Genomic DNA, 24,710 nt, shown 5'->3' with positions numbered 1-24,710 from the left:
TTTTCCGCCGCGGGCCATCGCTGAGGTAAGCACACACCGCGAGAGCCCACGATCGCGACCACGTCATGAGTGCCGAGGGCCTTCCCCCAGGGTCTCCGCCACCACCAGCGGCCGATACCTCCCAAACTGAGGTTCCAAAAACTAATGAAGGCCAATTAAATCATACTACCCCGAAAGACGAAACAGATCAGACGATTCTGACGGGTACAGCCGCTAATGCTGCCACCGCCTCACCAGAACCAGAGATCAAGCCACGGGAGTCTCCTGAGCCTGAAGCCAAATCTGAAGCATCACCAGAGCCAGAAGCTAAACCGAAGAAGCGGCTCACGTTACAGGAACGGCTAGCACTTGCCGCTAAGACCAGGGCTAAGGCAAAGACAGACGGTAAGGATTCTTCAGCCAATAAAGAAGCCAAGGAGGTTAGGGAGACTGATGCGCTGCCACTGCCGTCGCCACTGCCGTCGCCTGCACCCACCACACTGGTACCTACCCTCCCCAACTCTCAATTAATGGCTCAATTGGCAGAGGCGAAAAAGCGGATTGCCGAGCTCGAATCGGCATCACAATCGTCTAAACAATGGGAGGCGAAATTGAAGGCTAAGGACGAACAGATCGATGCGCTTATGGCCGAGGGACAAGCGTTATCGAAGAAGGAATTGAAACTTAACGAAACTATAAAAAAGCTTCGAGTTGAGGCACGTGACCATAACCAAATAGTCGAGGATCTTCAGGCGAAACTGGACGACGCTTTGACGCAATTGGCAGCATTGGAAGACGTGTTGAAAGTCCACAAATTTACTAGCATCGACGACCTCATCTCCGCCTACACTCAGCAACTGGTGACGGTAGCTGAGCTCACTGCCACCACTGATAATGCGTCCCAATGGCAGACTAAACACCGCGAACTTCAAGCCGTTTACGACGAAGAGACTGCTGCTCACCGCCAAAAGGCAGCGGCGCTTGAAAACGCTCGTTTAGACGCCGATATGGCTCGCCAACAACACCAAAGCGAGCTCAAACAGCGTGATTATCGCATTGCTGAATTGCAACAACAAGTAGAGCTGGCTAAGCGTGAACAGCAGGTGGAAATCAGTCGCCTCGAACTGAAGATCGAGGCGTTACGTCTGGCTAGCGAACAGAGTGATCCCGTGGTTGCAGAGAACGCCAAGCTCGCATCGTTACAAGCACAATACGACGCCGCTCAGGAGAACTGGAAGCTTTTAGAACTGAGGCTTTTGGCGAAGATTGATCATATCACTCAAGAGCATGACGCTTTAGTGAAATCTAAAGCTAAAGTGGTAGCCGAACTTAAGCACGCTAATGTATCAATTGCTGAATCAGCTGAACGTCAACGTGAAGCGGAATCTCAAGTGCACCTGCTACAACGTCAAGTTAGTCAGCTTGAATCAAAACTTAATGATCGCAACGAGGAAGTGGCTGAGACGAAACGTAAATTGGAACGTGTGCAACAGCTCCACGCTCAAGATCGTAAGGAGTTGGCACTGAAACTCGAACAGGCTGAAGAGAAAACGAAGCATGCCGTCGCTGCTGCTGCCACTGCCACTTCGGGAGCCCCTAATGCATTCACTCACCAGCCATCAATTGAAGATAGCTTTGCGCCCATGCCCTCTCTCGATGGGGTCGATGCTATGCCTCCGCCTGAGTCTCCGGAGATCGGGAGACTGGTCCCCATCACTCCTGACGACGAGTTTGACCTGTTTTCTCGCCGGTCGCTGGTGCCGATGGCCGAAGACGAGCACGTTCCTCGTGGTGGCCACGCCCATATTCAAATGATTAATAAAATGGCGCTGCTGATTCGTCAATTGGAGGTGGAATTAGCCACTTTAAAAGATGATAACGCTCGTCTTGCACAAGAGAAGGACGCAGTGCTGCTTCAACTCCTTGACCTGCTTAAACAGAACCAATCAGAAGAAAACCCAACTAATCGCATTGCCGCTTTGGAAGATGAAGTGGCCAAGATGAAGTCGAAGGAGTTGACGCTATTGGAAGTGCTTGGAGAGAAGACGGAACAAGTGGAAGAGCTTCGCGCCGACATCGTCGACCTCAAGGAGTTGTGCAAGTTGCAAGTGCAACAAATGATCGAATTGCAAGAGAAGAAGTAAGATGTGAATCCTCATTCGTAACGTCGTGATGACGCCAACTTTAAGCCTTACTTCGAAGTAGCGGTGACAGAGAATTCATTAGCGAGTGGAAAGGGCTCGGAAGTTGGCTGTCGAATGCATTTCATCGGTTTGGTTATCTTTTGAAAAGTCTGAGCACAGTAATGTCGCGATGATTTACCATTATTAGCATCACTTACCGCGGGTATAACTTAAGCGAATACGTAATAACCTTAAGTAATGACAGAAAACCAATTACAACTAGCAGATAAATCAATCCCACCTGACAGTCTAATGACTTCAACAATCAAAGTATATTTTTTCCCACCAGCGCTGGTAGGGGCTTAGACGTGATAGCCGATCGCTGTCCGTATGACACAAGATCGCACCATCAGTGGCTCACAAGAGTCTGCCTAGACCACAAGATCCACTCAATTACATGCCCTGACACATTGACGTACAAGATTTTAATTCGCTTTTTCCAATCAAATTCACGCCTATTTTGGCGCAGGGTGGTTCGCATTAATGGTATGTACGGCCATACATGCACAATAGCCATTGAAGCAAGATCAGACCTGAGGCGATAACTCTTGGTACGTATAACACCGGGTACGTATTTCAAGAGGGGGTGTTATCAATGGAACGAAAAGTCGTGTAGATTAAGGTTAAGGTTGTGACTCTTTCAAGAGAGCACCAAACTTTACCGAGAAAAAGCAAATAGACCTCATACTGGATCTAGCAATGGTGTGATGATTGATCACTTGTTTACATGCTAGTGCTTGGCTTCGCTTACCCACGTTGGCTTTGAAGCGATGCTCGGCTTCACGCAAATTCCACCTATGCATCCACAGGATGTGCCTTTCAATTAGCATTCACCGATGCATTTTGTTGATGCATGGGAGGGTACGTCAGATTGGCCACGCTTAGTGGCAAGACACAATCCCAGGCTTGCAGACGACATCAAGTGACACTTTTGCATAAATAGAAATGAAATTGGCTTGGCGCAGTCACTCCTCAATTGAATGATGAGTGTGTTTTGACGAGGTCCAGCGTCAGAGTGTAATGTTGTTATCGACACCAGCTTCGCTATTCCGGATCACTCACCGGAGATAACAATATTGTGAAACGAATCTTTCTCCTGTTAGAAAACCGAGCCAAATGATTCTAGAGAGGTTGATCAAGGGAATCTAGTACACATCACGTATTCTGGCTTTTAATGAACCAAGTGGACCCAACAAATACCTGATGGGAGGACTAATAGTCGATATAAACAACCATATTTATCATCCTATGCGTGATGGTTACTGTAGTGCTCAAACACGTTTCATCCCTAGAATCAGGCAACCCCACACCATCACCTGAAACACTAATCACTCCTACCAACATAAATAACCATAGATCTCACCAGATCCTAGTGTTTTGTCGGTGGCATTTTGTAGTCTCACTCGTCCTCTATCGCCTGGGTGCTCACCGCGCCTCATCGCGCTCATCGCATCGTCTATCGCATCCATGGCTGGGGTCACCTGCTACGTCTACAACGACGTCTACGCCAACGTCATCGCTAAGGCCGGGCGCAACGAGGTCCAGCTAGGGAGCGTGCTGGCCGAGGGTCATCTTGAACCGCCGCAACACCGGTACGAGCTCGCCGGCGATGAGGCCGTCATCGACTCGGTGTGGGTGCCTCTACAACCCGCCGCTCCTCTGAACAAGAAACGCAAGCAGGGCCTGCTGTCGCCGTCATCACTGTCCAATACACTGCCGATGTTGTGGTGTGTGCTTCTGCTGGGCCAGTCTCGCGTGTTTAGCCCGCTGCCCATCGATATCGACACCCCCAAATTCACCGCCATCGCTCGAGGAATCAACTCCGTATGGGGGGCCACCGACTCCAAGTTGGTCGAATACACTCTTAGTGGTCCTACGGGGCTCACCATCAATTCAGAACCCGCCAACTTGCTTAAGGAGCTCGCGGTGAACGCGCCCAAGAAACTGCTGAAACCGACCCCTCAACTGTTTTGTGCTATTGCTGACGACAGTGTTGGCATCTACAAGACTACGAGAAAGACAGCCAATCCGACTTTTCTGCTAGACTTTGCCCCGACGCTGGTGGCGCAGCTGGCGAGAATACTGACGATTGTCTTTGCCAACTCTGACAGGGTGCAAGCCCGCGACATCGAAACCCTTAATCACGCCACCTACAACGTGTCTGGTTTACTGGATATTACCTCATTGACCACCGTCAACAAAGCTGGCTACGACTACTTGTTTGTTTGTGGCACTGGTGGGGTATCGGGGTACCGCCTCGACTTTATCGACCTGGCCACAAATGAGCGCCCCCAGTGGAGATGGTCCACGGAAACCCCCGTGCTGCAAGTATACCACCACGCTACCGGGTTAAAGGCAGTCGTGTACCAAGGGATCGACCCAGTCCTGGTAGATTTGGAGTGGGACGACGAAAAACCCGGCAAATACATCGTCGATACCCCCACCCCGCAACCTCAACCGGAAGACAAACGCAGTCTGCTGCTTCTTGAGCTCCCTGAGACGAACGGTAGCGTTGTCGATGGTGCTGAAATCACTCCCGAAAGACTCCACCAGCGACTCGTGGCGGCGTTGGATGAGGACTCGACCCAATCGGTAGCCATCTGCGCTTCTTGCGCCGACGATACCGTGATTAAGGAGACCGTCAAACGGTTCAGACCTGTCCCTGCCCCGCTTTTCGAAGCTGTGGCCGAAGAAGTGGCTCTGGACCCGCTGCTGCTGCTGCTGTCATTATCCACCTGGCTTAAATGGTTGTTGCTCTTGCACGGAGGTGCCCTCGCCAAGAACCCGTTGGTGGTTCCCACTCTCCAGCGACTCCAGCTGGGGTTGGACGAAGGGATGAAGGTGCTCTCGCACTTGCTTGCCCTCCAGGGTCGCCTTCAGCTTCTCAACTGCCAGGGCCAGTTGCGTGAAGAGGAAGAGGACGATGACGAAGACGAAGACGAGGTGCCAGCGCCGCAACCGGTGGCCGACATCGAGTACGCCAACGGCGAGGCCGAGTAGGTGATAGGTACAAAATTTAATAGACAAGAAACGCAACTACGACTCGAATGGGAAACTTTCAGCCATAACCAGCATTAGTGCTTTTAGTGTGAAATTTCAACATTGGATACGCCCAATGACGATGTCAATTTCTTCAAAGGAAAAAAAAAAAACCTCACACGATCTTGACTGATAGCAATTGTTGGTCAGTTATTGTTGGGGAAATAGGCCCCACAAAAATCCTTGAAGAAGGCTTAAACAATGCCCCCTAGCCTCCGAAGTTAAGCCTCCGACGTTAAGCCCTGTTGACGACTCGCGAGAGTCTATCTCTGGCACTCGATTATTATTGGCAACCACAAAAGCAACGACAATAGGGTCATTCTGACGGCATTAGCAACGCTACAACAAATGTATCCGCCCACCGCAAATTCCCCTCGATCTCGATCAGGGCCCCTCGCGTCGATCAAACCTTGTTCCTGGTCTCGACCATTGCCACTAGTGGTGACAGGGCAGGTCGAAACTGAGGCCACCTTTCCGCCCTGGAACCCGTCACTGGCCCCACCAAGCAAACGTAAATTATAGCCGCCACTGCGTTGGCCCCAACCTAGTCCCTTTAGGCAACAACTGACGAGACAAACGAGACTTCTTAAAGAAGTCATTTGATCATTGATTAACTACGCCAGCTACACCCGCAATAGGTTCCGAGTTCATCCGTGGGAGTGACAAAGACAATCACCTAGCCCTGAGCCCCATCATTCCTTGCAAAGGATGGCATGATATTCTAGCAACGATCGCGACGACCTGCCGTGACCTCCTCGGCGACCCTAAGCACTACCCCTGCACGCCAACCATAACCAGCAACTCGGCTAAAACCAGTAGTTCGTGATCCCTCATCGCCATGCAAGTTAAGGTTGATGGTGATGGGCGAGTCGAGCGGTGGGGCGCTTGTCGTAGGCGGTCCCGTACGGCACCCGTACAAATAGGACGAGAATGCGGAATGCTCTTGGAGCTGTTTCCATGGCAGTGACGATTGCCGATTGCAGATGAAACGTTGCGATAATTTCTTTGGTCTGGCCTAATCTCCTCGCGGGGTTATCGTCTAGTCGCCTAACGGGGTTATACTGGGGCTATCATCACTAACTATCTGATGAACCTAGAAACCCCTCGACCACTGACGACGCCGCCGATCCGTCAAGTGTCGGTCGCTGCCGGTATTTTGTGCCACATGGGGACACCTTTTTGTCAATGTGTGGTCACAAAAAGCACGTCGCGCGATCGAGGGCATAGGCGATTACGGGGGGATTCCCGAACCACGTCATCGCCTGGTGCCAGTAAAAAGCACCTGTAACCGGGAATATGACTTGCTTCACCCGAGACCTAGGCCATACGTTGGCGGTTGACTATTGACTCTCCGCTTTGGGCAATCGGATGCACGTATATTCGTAGCATACCGAGTGACCAATTCCCTAATGAAACCATGCTGGCGTTTGCCCTCCCCTTGCAGTGGCACCCCTGACCCCATGCCGAACCCATCGGAATGAGTGGAACGTCACCGAAGATGTGAAATTGGTGATTCATCACTAGCGAGAATGCTCATGGATGTCGTCAGTGAGTTTTTTTACCGGTCTCGGCCAGTTTCACTAAACTTTCAGTGTCAGCCCCGAGGCGCCTTAATGCCGAGTTCTAAATTCCGCTAATGACAATATAGCCATCTAAGCTGGTTGCCGCTATCGCCTACGCACGATGGCGTTAAGGTGCAGGTGGAGGCGGCAAATCTAGCTTTCGTCTCCGTATCACTGGCCCGGAGGGGAATGGCTCGCTCGCGCGGTCTAGACCAAAACATCATCGCAGACAAACATCATCGCAGACAAACATCGGTGCTGCAAAGCGTCAGGTCATATCGCTATCAGCTGCTACTGTCATTAATACTAATCACCTGGATTAAATCGTTAACTTATACCAACTACGGGAACTTGCGGATCCATTCGATGACGGCGTCAGCGACCTCGCGAGGAGCTTCCTGCTGCAAGAAGTGTCCCGCGTGAGGAATCTCTCTCACCTCGACCTTACCGTTGTGGGTACCGTTCAACAACTTCTTCTCGTACCGCAACAACCGGTTCAGCATGCACCCGTCGGTCTCACCCCCCAAGATGAGGGTGGGCACTTTATCGAAGTCGACGACCCACTTGATCTGCAACAAGTTGAGCGGGTTAAGTAAGCACCGGTAGTACGCAGTCGAGGCGTCCAATACCCCTGGCAGCTCGAGCGTTGCCTGCACCAGCTGGATGGTGCGCTCGGGGAAGTCCCACGTCGGCAGCCAGTACTTCCACAACGCATTCAAGTAGTCACCGGCAAACTTTCTCAGGTAGATTGCCTTCAACTGCATCGTCAAAAAGTACAGCAGGTACCACACTTGTTCGGGACTGTACCACAACAATTGCGGGAGGTGGACATTGGCAATATAAGGGATGGCCAACGTCACCATCAGCGTGACCAATTCCGGGTAGAGCTGCCCCACCTTGAAACAGGTGATGGCACCCCAGTCGTGGCCCACCAAGTGGACGTGTACCCCCGCCGGCGGGTTGATATTGGTGATCCACGCCTTGACGTCGCTGGCAAGGTCGCTCACGCGGTACTCGTGGTCAGGGCCCTGACTCAGGCGCTCGTAGCCTCTCATCGCCGGAGCTAAGAGCAACAGTTTTGGGAATGCTGAAACCAATTGGTCCCATACCAAGTGGTAGGTGTCATTGTTATCAGGGAACCCGTGGAGAAGGAAGATGATGCGGTCGTAAGGCTGGGCCGCATACACGTCCGACTCGCGGTGGGTCAGCTTGGCGGTGAAAACCCGCGAGTGGTTCCGTAATTGCACGTTGTAGATCATACTGGAGGTGCTGGCTGGACGACAATCTTCCTCAGTTCAGGTTATAAAGGTAGCACGTGAAGTGCATGTGACGCCCCTGAGCGCATGTGCTCTCCTCTCTAGTGCCCCGCAAACTGAAGTAGACCTTATTGTGTGCAGGTGAAAAACAAGAACTCTGAGAAGGCCGGACTTCTCGAATATATAAGGTAATTTTGAAGTTGGCTCCCAGGGGGCCGAAGGATTTTTGAATTTGAACTTCTGTGGATAACATTCATAGTCCGTTACCTCTCATATAATTGCAAATGGTCGGACTACGATAATGGAGTATTCATCATGGACTTTGGCGTTGAAATTATTTCTACTTCATTTATCAACGTACGTTTCATCATTTCAGTCAAGGCAACTCCAACGAACCCGACTTGCCTACACTTCCATAGATCAAAGCTTGTGGTCTATGGCTAGTATGGTCTGATTTGGCTGCCAAAATGTCACATGGCCTTTCTTTTAAACGCCGTAGCCTGTTCCTTACGCTAGCAAGTGCATACGCCGTTTTTCACTGACCAGCGTGCCACCCCCAGTAGTCTGGACATTGTTCCCTCGCCACACCGGCATATTGTGTCATTTCACTGAACCTAGCAGAGCCCCATGCCTTGCGTCATAGCGAGAATTAATTTGCAGCAGCGGCAGACACCAGGCCAACGTCAAGATGAAACTGCAACTGCGATCAATGACCTGGCATCGTTGGGCGTTCGCGTCGTGGCGCAGCTGTCTGCTCATCGCATAACCCTCGAGATCAGGATAGCGTAAACGCATCGTAGCGTCGCCGATTGTCTATGCAAGCGGCCTTAACACGTAATTCCGTCCTCCAAAAATCGATAAGTTGAGTAAGTTATTAAGGTGGCTTATGGGGCATATGTATCAACTGAAACAGTTTCCATCTCTCGTAATTAAGTAGAGGTGAAATTTGACGTAGATGATGTCAGGCCATCTCAGTTGTAGAATGTCTGAAAAGTTTGTTCAATTTTGTGACACAGATAAGTCGATTGAGTATTCGTTCAAAGTTTAAGAGCACGGATTTGATAACAGTGAAGTACAGGAGACGATGGATAAACTAGTAAAAACGAAGGAGACACGCCTGAACACCGTTGACAGGACAAAAAGATGCGCAAACCCGGAATCGAACCGGGGGCCCAACGATGGCAACGTTGGATTTTACCACTAAACCATTTGCGCTTCGGATGAAAAATTTAGATTTGTGGCTTTTGTCACTATGTACTCATGATAGAGTATTTCAATGTTTTGCTATTCGACTTATTAGGTATTGCATAACCCTTGGTTCACTACATTTTAGCTTTTTAATGTACCTGGAGGTCTGATAACCACTCCACAATACCTCTTAACGCAATTGAGAGTCAAATTTGGAAACCAGTTACAAAGATTTGGTTTAATCCGTGGCGCATCAAGCGTTTGAGGTTTTAAGTACACCAGTTACAATTCTCATGTTGGGAGTAACAAAATGGTAACTATTGAATCAAGATAACTAACGTAAATCTCACTTTTGAATCAGGATTCCGTAGCCACCAAATATTCAAGTAGTCACATCAAAATCACAAAGTAACAAGTCCATTCATACAACACAATACTTGTTGTATGTAAAGTACCATAACTGTGAAGTTTCTCTTCCAAATCCGTTCTTTAGTTAAGGTATCAAGTACGGGTGCCAAAATCTCAGTACCAATTTGCTCACCGCGCACCGCTCATGAGACCACCAGGGATCTTTGCCCGTGCTCTCTCCACGGAGGCTCCGGGGCTAGGATCGATGGCAGCGGTGATCCATGCCTTGGAATCCATCAATCACGTACCGCTGCCCCTGGTAACCCCCAAGATCTCCCCCGTCACCGCCAAATGGAGTCAGATCACTCGACGACTGCTCGGAGTTATCACCCACGAGTTCGGCAGCGATGTATTACGATGGAAACTCGCCTACAACGTGAGGCGATGGCAGAGAGAGGTGTTTGACCCAACAAAAAACACCCGTCGTCCCGTGGTGTTCCACCCATTGGACCATTACTTACTGACACTCATTGCGGGTCCCTATCTCCAGTGGGCCCAACAAAGAGGGCTTGATCCGTGTCAGTCGGTGACCAAGATATTCTTGGATGATCCCGTAGCGGCGATTACCGAGATTGACCTCGATATTCGTCGCCTTTGGCGAGACGAAGACTACTACCGCACGCCCAAGCGCACCCCGCTGTACCTTTTATTACCTCAATATAGCGGAGCCTTACCGGCTAAAGGTGTTCACCATCTGCTCAACGTGCGGTGGTATCGCCTGGCGTTGGGGACGGAGCCTCCGTTGGTGCTTGATTGGACATTCAAGCAGTCCCATGTGATTAAGGAACTTGTGGCATTGGCAGCGACCAAAGTGGTGGTTGATGAACCTACATTAGCTCGGGCAGAAGCAGTGGCAGCTCAGGTGATGGACAATCTCGAACGAGAGGGTCAGCTCGCCTACGCCTTGGTCGCTGAACGCATTCTTCTCAAACACATGGAGACAGCTGAGCCCATTGAAAGTACCCCTGCCTCACAAATTCACCGTATCTCCCATAAACAATACTGGGAAGCTAATTGGGGCCAACACCAGCTGTTACAAAAGCGAGCACAAACTCCATTCTACACCTTCGGGGACGGTAAGCTTCATCATCATCGCGACAAAATCCCCAAATTTACCAAGAAAACGATTGACTACAGTGCTATAAACTACGACCTTGCCATCTCAAAGTTTCTTCCAGGTGCAGACTCCGAGTTCCTCGTCAAGTTCAAGGCGCTAGCGGCCCTCAAACTGGGCTTCCATACCATTCTTTTGCCTGATAGTGGACTCCACAAGATTATGGCGAGCATAAAATTCGATGTCGACCCTCAATATAATTGTGTTGGATTCAGTCACGAAGACAATGTCATCATCAGTCTTGCATGCAACATGTTTGACCGGTTTTTTGCTCGGTGGTTCATCAAATCGCCTCAGGATGCTGAGACCTGGTTGATGAATGTGTTACTCGCCTATGACGCTGAGCCTCAATTAATATCAGACACTGCCATCCAGCAAGCCATCGCCCACTTCCGCGAGCTTGTCATCGAGCCGCCGTCACTGGAAACATGGTTTAGCGCCAACCGCCAATGGACCGATACATCTACGGAACTGACGCCATGGGCCGAAAAGGTGTTGACCCTTTTAGACGATTAAGTCACCCTGTATATACCGTTACGAAATCATAATGACTCCAGAAACACACTGAAATCCCTCAAACCAATTACACATCCCGAATATTTTTAATGAACTTAATTCCACTTTTTCGTTGTCGGAAAATTCAGGATTTTTAATTGTAGAAGCTGGATTCTCGGTTAACGAGGGGTGGGTGCGAACGGCTAAATACGTAACACCATGAATTACTTTGTAAACAAGGAATCATAAAAAGTCTTGTATACTCGAGTCATAGCTAACTGGAGGTGTATATAGAATCAAATCACGCTTCATGTATTTCATCATAATTTGTGCAGTTTGACCACCACCTAAATTTCATCCCCCCACTCATCTCCACCGCGAGTACGCGTGAATGAGTTCTCTCTACAAGCTCCTGATCAAAGGGATCCGTTCCTTTGACCCTGAACGAGAGGAAACCATTCAATTTGGATTCCCCTTAACCCTTATTTGTGGGCAGAATGGTACAGGTAAGACGACCATCATTGAGTGTCTCAAGTACGCGTGTACTGGGGACCTCCCTCCCAATTCCAAAGGTGGTGCTTTCGTCCACGACCCACTCCTTTCAGGAAGGTCTCTGGTTACCGGCCAGGTAAAACTCGCCTTCCGTGATACCCTGAAGAAGCTGATGGTGCTTACCAGAACCGTTCAATTGACCAAACGCAAACAGCGCAATGCCTCCACATACACCAATACCTTCAAAACTCTAGAGGGTCAATTGGCTATTATTCCGGGAGGGGGTCGTCCTAAGCTTACTGTGCTGACAAAGAATGCTGAGCTTGACTCCCAAACCCCACTTCATTTGGGAGCTCTGAAGTCAGTGCTCGATTACGTCATTTTCTGCCATCAAGATGATCTGCTATGGCCTTTGGCCGAGGGGCTGGTCCTCAAGAAACGGTTCGATGATATTTTCGAGGCGTCAAAGTATACTAAAGTTCTTGATAGCTTCAAGTCGATTAGAAAGGAAATGGCGACCCAAATCAAATTGTTGGAGCAATCTGTGGAGCATCTCCGCATTGACAAACAACGGGCCACTAAAGTCAAAGCAAAGATAGCAGAGTACAAAGAGAAAATCGAGTCGATGGATGCCACCATAGCTCAACTTGCCATTCAAATTGAGGAAAAGGAAGCTGAAGCTAAGAATTTATTCAATACCAATCAGGACTTCCAGAAGATTATTGCTGAAAACGAACGGTTGGTCTATGCACATGATCTGGTCAACCAAAGAATACTGGAGGTCGAAGCCACGATCGAGGAAAAGTTAGATTTGAGCGATAGTGACCTATTGGAGCAAGAACAAAACTTCAGTGTTAAGCTTACAGAAAAGAAGAAAGAAATTGAAAAGCTTAGACAACAGCGTAATGTTGCCATTGAAGAAGCCAATGCTCACGAACGTGAAACTGATGTATTAGTGGCAAAGGACGCCGAGCTTCACGCGCAGGAAATCGAATACAAGCGCAATCATGAACAGCTTGCGCAATTAATAGATACCCATGCTCAACTTGTTGGACACACCGTTGTTGCTGACCCTTCTGAAAATGTGGCTCAATTTGGGCCAAAAATATCTAAGTTTTGGACCAATCGTCAAAAGCAACACGCCGACGATGTGGCGGAGATTGAACTGCATGTCAAGTCCCTAGAGCGTGAGGTTTCTGAAATTGAAAACTCAATCAATCAGGAGACAAAGCATAGAGATTATCTCAGTGCCGAACACGTCAAAAAGCTGGATAAGCTTCAACTTATGAAGACCAAGCTATCACTCTTGGACTCTAAAAGCGAAGAATTGAAAGAAAAGCAGGAGGAAGTGGAAAAGTACTCAATTGTTGTTACTGAAAAGAAGCAAGACCTCATGAAGCAAGATTACGACGAAAAACTTGCAAATTTGAATCAACAGTGGTCTGAACTTGAGCTTAAAGTCGATGAGGTCAACCGCAAAATTGGGCATGCTACACAACAAGCAGAAGCCTCGACCAAATTGGACATGCTTCGAGAAAATCAAAGCCAATTGCAACAACAACTCCGCTCAGGTGAAAAGAAAGTTGAGAGTATTTTGAAAGGAGAGTTTGCAGCATCTGAGCTGGCAATCAATTCTGAACTTGCGCGGATTACCCATGCTCTTGAAGCCAACGAGACCGAGGCCGCTAATTTGCAAGCTCTGTTGGCCGCTGACGCGCGAGTAGTGACTGAGACGGAAGAGAAGCTAGCTGCTTCCAAGCGTGAGTGCTTGAAAGTACTTGACCTGGAGAACGACATCGATTCCTATGAAACCGATTTGGGCGAATTAGAGGATGACTATAAGAACGTGATGGAAGATTTGAGTGTGGCCGAAGTGACACGAGACTTCAACATCAAAGCGATTCTGGTTGCTGAGTCTAAACATCTGTGTATGTTGTGTCAAAGACTGTACGACGCTGATCTGCCGGGTTTCAAGAAGTTTGTCGAGCACTTGAAGCAAACCATCGATAAGGAGCGAATCAAGAAGACTGCCGATCTGGCGGCCGAAATTGAGAAAGAGCTTAATCAATTGAAAACGGTTCAAGCGAGTGTTTTAGCATACCGCCAACATAAAGCAACCCTCAAAGCCATGGAGCCTGCTAAACTGAGGGAAGATAAGCTTGCAGTGATTCGCAAGGAGGTAACCAAGGCTAAGAATGTATTGGAAAGATTGCAATCGTCGAAGCGGCAAATCTCAGAAAACACTCGTCTTTCGCTGGAAATCGATCGCCTCGAACGTGAAATCGATGACATTGTTGGCGATACCTCCACAACACAATACCTGATCAAAGAGCTTCAAGCACAACAGCAACTGGCGACGAATCAAATGCGTAAGCTTCGGACGGAAATCGACACTGTTACTGCGGCCAAGCAATCGGAGGTGAGAGAAATACAAAAGTTGGAAAATAGAGTACGTGACGCTAAGGTGGCTTTATCTCAAATCGAAGCTCAAATGGCAGATGTCACAAACATTGAGCTGCTGGTGCGTGAGCTTGAAGTTGAACTTGACGAGATTGATGCCAAACGGGAAAAGATGGATGAAACTCTTGTAAAACTTAATGGCAGCTTACAAACAAAGAAAGCTACAAGCACTGAACAAATTTCGCGACTCAATACCAAACGACGCAATCTCGAGCAAGAGTATCTGAGTCTCGAACTGGATGTTACCCGTTATAATGCATTGGCACCAGAAATTGTGCGATTTGAGCGCACTGTCAAAGATGAGTTGGAACGCTCGCAGTCATTAATTGAGAAGTCCAAGCGCTTACGTGATGAACTGCGAGCTCAGGCGCTGGCGCTAGAGAATGAGATTAAGGAGTTGGAAGCGGAAGTTGTGGGACTGGGTCCGGCACAGCAAAATATCAGGGCTAATCTCGAATTGAGAAGATTACAAGCAGAGCTCAACACCATCGCTGAGAAGTTGGAGCAGCTTAATGTGGCTGAAGCTCAGGAGAAGCTGGAGAATTACAGTAAGCTTAGTGATCGTCTTCGTCAAGATCTCTCTGGGCTTAATGCTACCCACAATACTACGCTCGGGGAAAAGAAGCAGATTGTAAACCTGCTCACTCACGCCGAAAATGAGCTTGAAACTGAGTATGCTGACATTAATGAGAAACATCACACCGAATGGGTGAACCTTCAGACTCACTTACTCGTGCTGAATGATATCCAAGTGTATGCCGCCCTGTTGGACAACGCCATTATGAAGTATCACTCGCTCAAAATGGAGGAAATTAACCGCACGTTGCGTGAACTTTGGCAACAGACTTATAGAGGGCTGGACATCGACACCATCGCCATTAAGACTGATGTTAATGTCACCGCCAAGACTCGCAGTTACAACTATCGGGTGGTGATGTCGAAAAAGGGACTGGAACTTGACATGAGAGGTCGGTGCCTGGCTGGACAGAAAGTGTTGACCTCGATTTTGATCAGATTGGCGTTGGCAGAATGTTTTGGTGTCAATTGCGGTATCATCGCTTTAGATGAGCCCACCACTAATTTAGACAAAGAGAACGCTGTATCGTTGGCCCAATCACTTAATCGAATCATCAGCTTCCGTAAGCAGCAGCTGAACTTCCAATTGATTGTGATTACTCATGATGAGCATTTCTTGGAACACATCAATGGTGACGGGTTTACCGACCACTTTTATCGCATCAAGCGCGACGAAGATGAAACTAGTGTCATCTCTAGAGTGCCGATTTCCCAATTATAGCATATATATCCGAAATTTAATGGCTGATTAACGAATTTTGACTTCTTAATATATCTCGATGTAGAGTTAGTTGCAGAAAGGGTGTTTATCCTTGATTTCTTATGTAATTGCTTATATAACACTCAGCTGCTTGCGTACTCGCACTGATCTTTAATCCATGAACGAATATTTCATATTAGGTAAATACACGACTTTTCCTTTAATTTGGGTAATACACGACAATTTTCCCACGTTGTTCTACATTTAGTGATCTATATCAAAATGGAAACTCCACAGAAGCCTAGGATTTCAAGAAGGAGTATACACAAAAATGCTTGGATCTTGTGATTCAGTCTAATTGACTCGGTCTCCCAACGGTGGCCACGTTGTCGACTATTGTACCAGAAGGGGAAGGTGTAATTTACTCCTATCCAGTTCAATTGCTACGGGATGTGAGATCACAAACGTTATATTCCTATCAAAGGCTGAGATAGGCATCATCTAGATGGCCACAATGTCTTTTTCGTCGGTGTACTCGACGTTCGAGACCAAAATTTCATTCTTGTCGTGGTTGACGGTGATGTAAGCGTGACGCAAGAACGAGTCCCCAAGGAGGTTTTCGCCCCCTGTGGCCTGGAAGGCAAAGAAGCACGTGCCCGACGGCTGGTTGTTGATAGTGTACGCCGGCACCGCCAAGTCCTTGTAGGAGAGCTTGATTTCGACGTCGTTGAACCAGAACGACACGTACTTGTCGGTGGGCTGGTTGCAGTCAACATAATATTGACCTTGCCAGTTTGTGTAAACACCGGGGATCGCCAATTCTCTGAGGGTGGAGATGGGGATGTAGGTCAAAGTGGTACCGGTGTCCAAAGCGGCTTCAAAACCTTGGACCGTCTTGCCGTCACTGGTGGTGAACTTGGCCACAGTGACGGTGTCAAAACGGGAGTATTCGTCGCTTTCGCTGGGGTGGAAGGTGGCCACGGGGCCCTTCACCTTCTTGTTGTCACGACCACCGAAAGTGATGGTGCCATCGTGGTCGTGGTCCTTGTTGAGGAAGTACGAGTACGAGTTCGAGGTGATGGTGCCTTGGTCCTTCAACTTTTGCGTGAAGTTAGGGTAGGTCTTGCCAGTGCGGTGGTAGCCAGCTTCGTTGGTGACCTTACCGATCCCGAGAATACCGTTTTGGCTACCCCCAGTCAACGTGACTTCGGTGGCCAACGCCCATTGGAAGTCCTTGACCTCGAGGCCGTTTTCAAGGAACACCGACGACTTGCCAAAGTCACCGCGAGTGGTCGAACGGTCACCGTAGCCAATGGCAAACAGTTCACCAGTCTTGGTGAAGCCGTTGGTGTTCAGCAACTTCTCAGCATCCACCCACAAGTCGGCCGAGCCGGTGTCCAACACCACCCGCACCTTTTGGTCTTCATTGATGACACCCAAGTCAATTTGGTAAGAAGCGGCAGCAGCGAAAAGCTCAACATCCTGAGGACCAGGCTTAGCCCTGTTTCTGGGGTTGGGCTGGACCGCTTCAAGGTTGGGGACTTTGTTCAAGGTAAGCTCGAGCGGTTGCGGGGCTTGATCTCTCACCACCAACGCGGCGGCGAGCGAGATCATGAAAGAGTAGACGAATGAAACCATAGTGAATTGAAGGTTAAAGAAAGAAGGGATAATTGGGGACGAAGGAGGGGTTTTTATAGCTGAAATCGAGCGGGGCCATGGCGCCAATTGGCTCTGTAACCCCGGCTAAAATAGCTATTATCGCTGGTGGCTGCAAAGCGGATTTGGTGAAACTGTGGCGACCTGCGTTTTGTGGGCAGCATTCATTCCACTTCCATTTTCAATCCCATTGTCCTGATCCATTGTCCTCATATTTAGATTATAGTCCGTACGTCGGCGTGGCACCAACCGTCGTAAACGAAGACAAGCCTCCATCGATCTCTATTGATCCCCACATTGTCGGATTTGTCGGCATGCTCTTTAGTCGTGTTTACGGTTTTATACGTGGTGGGGACGTTTGACAGGTCTAAATCTAGTCAATACCGAACGCCAGAATGCGATCCCTGCGGAATGAAAACCGAGTCCAGAGTCACAAGCGACTTTGTGACTTGGAGGTATTGTTCGTTCTCCACTTCACGCGGGGCCGGGGCCGCTAACTGGACCCTTTGGCCTGAACGTGCCACAGTCGCACAGCACTACACCACAACCACTTTCTCAAGGTCGTCGCCTGCATGTAAGGTGGTAATTAACACCGCGCTAAAGAGTGCGGTTACCGAAAACAGCGATGAGATGAGTCACTCAGCCAAAAGGCCTTGAAATCACCATTTTAAAGTCTAGAAATAAGCATTTACAACTACTTGACGATTTTGCTTTATCATTACTTTCCTTATGGTTATTCTTTTGCTTTTAAACGTTAATTTTGCACTCTACGGGCGACGAGGCTCCCCACGTTATTAGCCGCGCTTTTTCTATCTCGAAATTTATAATTTTCACTACCAATACTACTTCTACCATGTCTCTGGAGAAACAACCTACTAAGCTCTGGGGTGGTCGGTTCACCGGTGCCACCGACCCTTTGATGGATTTGTACAACGCGTCGCTTCCGTACGACAAGGCGATGTACGACGCCGACTTGACCGGCACCAAGGTGTACACCGAGGGGCTCAACAAAATCGGCCTCATCACCGCTGAGGAATTGAGCGAGATCCACAGAGGTTTGGAGGTCATCCGCAAGGAATGGGCCGCCGGTGAATTTGTGGAAAAGCCTGGTGACGAAGATATCCACACCGCCAACGAAAGACGGTTGGGGGAAATCATCGGCACCCACATCTCCGGCAAGGTCCACACCGGTCGTTCGAGAAACGACCAAGTGGCCACCGACATGCGTATCTACGTCAGAGAAAAGTTGGGCGAATTGGTCAAGTTTGTTGGTGAATTCGTCAAGGTTATTGTCACTCGTGCCGAACAAGAAATCGACGTGTTGATGCCCGGTTACACCCACTTGCAAAGAGCTCAACCCATTCGTTGGGCCCACTGGTTGCTGATGTACGCCACCTACTTCACCGAAGACTTCAAGCGGTTGAAGCAAATCCAGGCTCGGGTCAACCAGCTGCCGTTGGGCGCTGGTGCTCTTGCCGGCCACCCTTATGGTATTGACAGAGAGTTCCTTGCTCAAGGTCTTGGCTTTGACTCCGTTATCGGTAACTCGTTGACTGCGGTGTCCGACCGTGACTTCGTCGTTGAAACCATGTTCTGGTGCTCGTTGTTCATGAACCACATCTCGCGGTTCTCGGAAGACTTGATCATCTACCTGACGGCTGAGTTTGGCTTTATTCAATGTTCGGACGCCTACTCCACCGGGTCGTCGTTGATGCCGCAAAAGAAGAACCCCGACGCCTTGGAATTGTTGCGGGGTAAGGCTGGTCGTGTGTTCGGGTCGTTGTCGGGTTTCTTGATGTCGATCAAGTCGATCCCCTCCACTTACAACAAGGACATGCAAGAAGACAAGGAACCGTTGTTTGACGCCTTGAGAACTGTGGAACACTCCGTCCTCATTGCCACCGGTGTCATCTCCACCCTCAAGATCAACAAGGAGAAGATGGAAGCTGCGTTGACCATGGACATGTTGGCCACTGACTTGGCTGACTACTTGGTGCGTAAGGGTGTTCCTTTCAGAGAAACCCACCACATCTCGGGTGAGTGTGTGCGGGCTGCTGAAGAGCAAAAGCTCAGTGGCATTGACCAATTGACTTTGGAACAATTCCAAGGCATTGACAAGCGTTTCGGCGAAGATGTCAAGGACATCTTCGACTTTGAAGCCTCGGTGGAAAGACGTGACGCCATCGGTGGTACCGCCAAGAAGGCCGTGTTGGCCCAATTGAAGAATTTGGCTGCTCAAGTCAACCAATAAACTTATAGAATATAGCAAAGAATAACGGATGAATCTGATAGATTGTAATATTGTGGATCAAAGAGATTTGATCTTTCGACGTAGTCAAACGTTGGTTGCGAGAGAAACATCTACAATGACAGAATTTGTTTTGAATCATCCATTAAAAATATATTTTGGGATTCTTCCATCAGGAAGAGATGTGTGTTAGTAGTTGTTATACCAGGATATAATGGCAGTATACTTACGGGTGGGCCTCCCGGTATGACCGTGGTTGTAAACAAGGATACCTGGCAGAAGGTTTCTTAGGAGCCACCAGCAAACACCGTAATCACAAATAAATGTGAAAAAAAAAAGTACAGGAATTGCCCGTCCGAACTCATGTTGGTGAATACCGGAATCACTGGCCTCCGTTAGGTAACTTGATTAGGAGGTTCAGCCTTCTTTTACACCAACGTCTCTGCAAACGCCATTCCGTCGCGTAAGACACATGTTCAGGGTAGGGTTTCCCAATATATCGAATATTCAGTTGAAAAAGAACGCTTGGGCGTTGATGTTAGAACCAAACACTCGCTTGTAAACGCCAGGTTACCCTTGCCTCTTGCGGATGCCCAAAGTTTTCCCCAGCAGGACGCGTCAGAATAAATACACGTGGTGTGCATACAGTGCACACGAGGCTACCACTAAGCTAATGCTTCAATCGATTCACTATACAAATTACCATCTGCCGCCCTCGTCTCTGCGGTTGTCGCCACGACCACCTCCGCTGCCGTAGCCAAAGTCTTCACGCAGGAAACCACCAGAACCAAAGCGGTCGTCATTTCTGCCCCCGTAGTTGTCGTTCCTGCCACCGAAGTCATCGTTTCTACCACCACCGTAGTTGTCGTTTCTGCCACCACCGTAGTTGTCATTGCGACCACCGTAGTTGTCGTTACGACCACCATATTCGTCATTTCTGCCCCCGTAGTTGTCGTTACGGCCACCATAGTTGTCATTGCGACCGCCGAAGCTGTCATTGCCACCGTAATTGCTGTGGTTACCGCCCTGGTGGTTGCCACCGTAGTTGTTGTGGTTACCGCCTTGGTGGTTGCCTTGGTTGTTACCACCCAACACGGATTCAAGCATACCGCCCAAACCACCCTGGTTGTGGTTGCCGCCTTGGTTGTAGTTACCACCCTGGTTGTAGTTACCGCCTTGGTTACCGCCTTGGTGGTTGTTGCCTCCACCCAAGACCGAGCTGAGCATGCCACCGAGACCACCTTCATTGTGTTGCTGCTGCTGTTGTTGCTGGTTGTTGCCACCAAGCACGCCACCAAGCATACCACCAAGACCGCCGGTGTTCTGCTTGTGCTGAGAGCCACCAGAGATCTTGTCGTGCAACATCGACCCCACAATGCCGCCGGCACTCAAGCCTGACCCCCGGCCCAGGGCGCCAGCAATGACGTCTTCGACAAAGCCACGGTCCTGGTTGCCCTCGCCCCCAGAGACACGCAGCTCATTGGGTCTGTATTCGTCCTTGTTGCCCGAATCGTAGAACTCGTTAGCAGACATGTTATCGAAAGCAAATTCACCCTCGTAGCCGCGCTTATAGTGTTGGTCGTGTGTGGCTCACCACCAGGGGGCAACCGCAAGCTTGCAGGTGAAACGGTTGACGGATCAATTTCTTTTTTTGTCGTGGAGGTCATTGCCAGCGACGGGTGTAGAGCTAGCAATCATTTTTACTGTATCGTTGCTGTGTTAGGTGGCATGTTTACCCTCCACAAAGCTTGCTTACGGTGCGGCTGATGGGAGATGGCCGCTAACCGTCGTCATCGTCTCCAGATTCGCGTGTGAAAACTGTACCTGAGTCCGGGTCGGCAAATACACGACCACCAGGGACGAAAGATACATGGACTCAATTGTGAAGAGAACTACCTCGCATTTTAGTTCGAATTAGTCGTCTTATCTCTTCATTACTTCGTATAAAATACTCTATGATTCTATCAGGGGGACCTAGTCCTTTTTGGAAATGTAGGCGTTGTAGGCGTCAGGCGAGAAGTTGCCAAACTTGTAGTCGAGGTCGAGCAAGATCTTGATCGTGTCCTGCGACTTGTACAAGTATTCGGCGGGGATCATCACCACGGGGTCCTGCTTGACGTCAGTGGGCGGGGTTTGCCCCAAGATCTTCAGCTTGGTCGTGTAGACCAACCGCTTGTTCTTACCCTCCGAGTTGTACACTTGGTCGTTGGTCAAGTCGTAGATACCGGGGTAGCCCGACACCGACTTGAACAGCGACTCCTTGGTCATGGGAGGGTTCAAGGGGAACATGCTTTGTAACAATTCGTACAGGGCAAGCGTGAACCCGAATTGGGGCAGCGAGCGGAACACCCGCGCCAACGACCCCTTGAAGAACGCCGAAGGACCTTCTTCCTTCAAAATCAGGGTGAAGGCGTTGGCAATGCCGGTGTACTTGACTTGGCCGGGCTTGGCTTCCACTTGCAATCTCGTCTTGATGACATCGGCGGGGGTGGTGAAGAACGCGGCGGGGGCCCCGGCTAACGCACCCGACACCAACAATTGCCAGGTGGTCAACTTGTGCTTGGGGTCGTCGGCGACGAAGCCAAACATGTACTTCTTGATGTTGGCGTAAGTGGGGAAGTAGATGGCGGAGAAGGGCACGTCACGGAGCAAGCACGCCAGCGCCCCCTTGTACAAACCTTTAAGACCTAATTGACGGATGATTTGCATGGCGGTCAACCGCTTCTTGGGGATTTCACCGGGGGCGGTGTGCGCCTGGGCGTTACCTTGCATTTGCAATCTAATCTTGACGATTTCCAACGGGTTGGTGAAGATCACCTGACAACCCCCGGCGGTGGAACCGGCGAGGATTTCCCAGCCCATGGTGATCTTGCCGTGGTCGTCGGTCCCAATACCACGCACGAGGTCGTTAACGGTCAACTTAATGGCCTTTTCCGGCGCCACCCCGACGAGCTGAGCCCCCAAACCAGAGTACAACCCCTTGACGCCTTCGCGAGAGATGATCTTTTTGAAACAGTCCCACGAGTTGTCGTACAACAGCTTGTGCTTTTGCGCCTGCATTCTCGTCTTCACCATATCGATGGGGTAGACGACGGTGGCACCAATACACCCGGCGATCGACCCCAAGAAGAACGAGTAGAGCGAGTCGAAGATGGGCCAGAGGGAGAAGTTGTCGTTGTCACCGAACTTGACCCCGGGGACGTGGTAATGCAGCAACGGGTTGTGGAAGATGGGGTCAAGGGTGGGCAAATTGTTCGAGTAGTTGGGATTAAAAAACGAGATAAGCTCGCGCCGGGGGATGTCGTCCGACGTCTTCTTGTTGATCAACTCGTACAACAAGTCGAGTTCGCGGATGGACACGGGTTTAAAGTTCAGCGACTTGAGCAAGTGGTCGTTCAAGTGGGTGTACAAGTCCATCTTGTTGATCAAAATATCGTCTTTATCCTTCTTGGTCGGGGGGGTGTTAGCAATCACTTCGTTGATCAAGTCGACTTTATTAATAGCGTTGTACACGAAGAGGACGTTGGCCAACGTGAACTGGCGCTTAGAGTCGCCCCAGTAGTCGCAGACGTTGGACAAGTTCGATTTGAGGCGCGGGCTCAACTTGTGGTTCAAATTGGTCTGCAAAAGCTGGACGAACTGGTTGCGGTCGATCAAGCCGTTTTTGGCGATCAATTCGAACCCGCCAATCAATTTGGTGATGGGCAAATTGTTCAGTAACGTGACAAAGTCCTCGAGGTGGATATAGCCGAAGGGGTCGAAAAACCGGGTGAAGTAGGCCCAGTTCAGCTTGCCCATTTTCGGGTGGTAATTGGGGTCAATCAGCTTGTTGAGTCGGGTAAGCGCCCGCACACACCCGTCGTAGGTGATCTTGGAGTCGTCGTTCGAGTCCATGAAGTCGAACAACAACTTAAACTCGCCGTCGGTCAGCGTCAACGTGTCGATGAACTTGATCCAGTCGCCCTCGGTGACGTAGCCCTTGCGGTCTCGGTCGGCCATGAGGTATAAGAGGGCATACAGCTGCCGCTTCAAGTCGGTGGGGTACGGATTGAGGATGCGGATGAACGAGTCAAGCAGAAGCTTGCCGTCACTGTCTTTGAACTGATCAAACAATTCCTGGGCTCGGACGTTCATGGCGACAATGTGGGCGAAAGGTTGAGACGGTAAGCGTGCGCAGACGTATTTATATCGCCGAGTGGGCCAGGCGACAAATTTTCAGCGGGTGATGGGGAAAAAGGAATGGGGTAAAACTGTCCGTTACACGGGGCAAATTAGACGAGAATGGGGTGGCGGAGAACAATGGGTGGTAGAGTGGGGGAGAATGGCTTATTCTTATATAAATTTTTTTTTACTTGGGCCAATGGTAGCCGGTAATGGGCTAGAGACAATGGTGTGAGTGGGTTGGCTCAGTAGGCGTCGACTGGCGGATGAGTCGCGCTTCCTTTTAGCCGACACGTTTCCCCAGTACCAATGGCACTGACTCATCATGACTAGTCACCGCCCGCAGCGCGTCCGGGGAACCACCTGGCAAATGTATAAACCGTGCCAGTTGGCTACGGGGGTGACGACGGTGGCCAACCCTCATCGTCGGCGAATCACGCTTCGTGTCTGCCTCAAATGATCCCACGACACGCCCACACTAAGTCGGCGATATCAGGAACGACTTCCCCTCACCCGCTATCATGTGCGCGCCCCGCCAACGGCACGGTGGAGGCTCGCCGTTGCCGGTACCGAGGACTGTCAACTGCGAGTGGGGCTCGCTGCATCCCCACCGCCCACTACCAGTTGACAGTCCTCGGAGTAGTGCAATCAGTTGATTACCGGTGGCCAGTGGTCATCGGCGATATTGGCGCAGGTGGGGCGCCCGAATGGTTGGTGTCCGATGGCGGCTACCCCTCAGCGGTTTTTCTTTTACTCGAGATTACGACGCGGGCATGGGGCACGTCGATGCCGTGACCCCACAACGCCCTAACGGCCCGCTACCGGCGTTGGCAGACGAGGACGGGGCCAGGGACCAATCGCCTGCGGTTGTGATCGATTACTTGTGATCGCCGGGCCAGTCTTGTGACTAGTACTTTTTGGGGGGGGGCAGTTGCTTAAGCAAGCATGTGACGCGTCGCTCGAGGACACGAGGCATTGTTCACGTCAACGGCGTGCGAGCCGCTGGCAGTGCGGAGATACACGGGTGGACACAAGTGGGGCAGAAAAAGGCCGCTAAGGGTATATCGCTCAAATAGGCTAGCGGAGGCGCCAATGACGTCACACGTCAGCCACCACACTAGACCGTAGTACTTAGTCCAGTCCCAACGAGCCCTAACCAAACAGAAACAAAGTCTATTGTTTCCGGTTGGGCT

General features: G+C 50.0%; 9 protein-coding genes across 9 annotated transcripts; 5 read left to right on the top strand and 4 right to left on the bottom strand. All coding sequences in view use genetic code 12, as the record gives it.

Annotated features, from left to right (window-relative positions):
• Positions 1 to 65: 65 nt before the first annotated feature.
• On the top strand, positions 66 to 2,123 carry DIURU_002064 (uncharacterized protein; the record flags this gene model as incomplete). The annotated part of the gene is made up of 1 exon (XM_034154675.1): positions 66 to 2,123. One exon carries the CDS (start codon positions 66 to 68, stop codon positions 2,121 to 2,123), a length of 2,058 nt encoding a protein of 685 aa, XP_034013197.1.
• Positions 2,124 to 3,629: 1,506 nt separating this feature from the next.
• UTP9 (Utp9p) lies at positions 3,630 to 5,162 on the top strand (the record flags this gene model as incomplete). The annotated part of the gene is made up of 1 exon (XM_034154674.1): positions 3,630 to 5,162. One exon carries the CDS (start codon positions 3,630 to 3,632, stop codon positions 5,160 to 5,162), a length of 1,533 nt encoding a protein of 510 aa, XP_034013196.1.
• Positions 5,163 to 7,104: 1,942 nt separating this feature from the next.
• Positions 7,105 to 8,022, bottom strand: DIURU_002062 (uncharacterized protein; the record flags this gene model as incomplete). Its single annotated transcript, XM_034154673.1, has 1 exon — positions 7,105 to 8,022. One exon carries the CDS (start codon positions 8,020 to 8,022, stop codon positions 7,105 to 7,107), a length of 918 nt encoding a protein of 305 aa, XP_034013195.1.
• Positions 8,023 to 9,760: 1,738 nt separating this feature from the next.
• On the top strand, positions 9,761 to 11,245 carry DIURU_002061 (uncharacterized protein; the record flags this gene model as incomplete). Its single annotated transcript, XM_034154672.1, has 1 exon — positions 9,761 to 11,245. The coding sequence occupies one exon, from the start codon at positions 9,761 to 9,763 to the stop codon at positions 11,243 to 11,245; it is 1,485 nt and encodes a 494-aa protein (XP_034013194.1).
• Positions 11,246 to 11,615: 370 nt separating this feature from the next.
• On the top strand, positions 11,616 to 15,473 carry RAD50 (MRX complex DNA-binding subunit; the record flags this gene model as incomplete). Its single annotated transcript, XM_034154671.1, has 1 exon — positions 11,616 to 15,473. One exon carries the CDS (start codon positions 11,616 to 11,618, stop codon positions 15,471 to 15,473), a length of 3,858 nt encoding a protein of 1,285 aa, XP_034013193.1.
• A 480-nt stretch (positions 15,474 to 15,953) lies between these two features.
• Positions 15,954 to 17,090, bottom strand: DIURU_002059 (pepsin-like aspartic protease; the record flags this gene model as incomplete). The annotated part of the gene is made up of 1 exon (XM_034154669.1): positions 15,954 to 17,090. The coding sequence occupies one exon, from the start codon at positions 17,088 to 17,090 to the stop codon at positions 15,954 to 15,956; it is 1,137 nt and encodes a 378-aa protein (XP_034013192.1).
• An 871-nt stretch (positions 17,091 to 17,961) lies between these two features.
• Positions 17,962 to 19,359, top strand: ARG4 (argininosuccinate lyase; the record flags this gene model as incomplete). The annotated part of the gene is made up of 1 exon (XM_034154668.1): positions 17,962 to 19,359. The coding sequence occupies one exon, from the start codon at positions 17,962 to 17,964 to the stop codon at positions 19,357 to 19,359; it is 1,398 nt and encodes a 465-aa protein (XP_034013191.1).
• A 696-nt stretch (positions 19,360 to 20,055) lies between these two features.
• DIURU_002057 (uncharacterized protein) lies at positions 20,056 to 20,889 on the bottom strand (the record flags this gene model as incomplete). The annotated part of the gene is made up of 1 exon (XM_034154667.1): positions 20,056 to 20,889. The coding sequence occupies one exon, from the start codon at positions 20,887 to 20,889 to the stop codon at positions 20,056 to 20,058; it is 834 nt and encodes a 277-aa protein (XP_034013190.1).
• Positions 20,890 to 21,330: 441 nt separating this feature from the next.
• On the bottom strand, positions 21,331 to 23,490 carry AGC1 (amino acid transporter; the record flags this gene model as incomplete). The annotated part of the gene is made up of 1 exon (XM_034154666.1): positions 21,331 to 23,490. One exon carries the CDS (start codon positions 23,488 to 23,490, stop codon positions 21,331 to 21,333), a length of 2,160 nt encoding a protein of 719 aa, XP_034013189.1.
• Positions 23,491 to 24,710: the final 1,220 nt, after the last annotated feature.

Source organism: Diutina rugosa (assembly GCF_008704595.1).
Source record: "Diutina rugosa strain CBS 613 chromosome Unknown scaffold8_size298685, whole genome shotgun sequence".
Taxonomy (NCBI): domain Eukaryota; kingdom Fungi; phylum Ascomycota; class Pichiomycetes; order Serinales; family Debaryomycetaceae; genus Diutina; species Diutina rugosa.
This window is presented reverse-complemented; position numbering and strand designations above follow the sequence as displayed.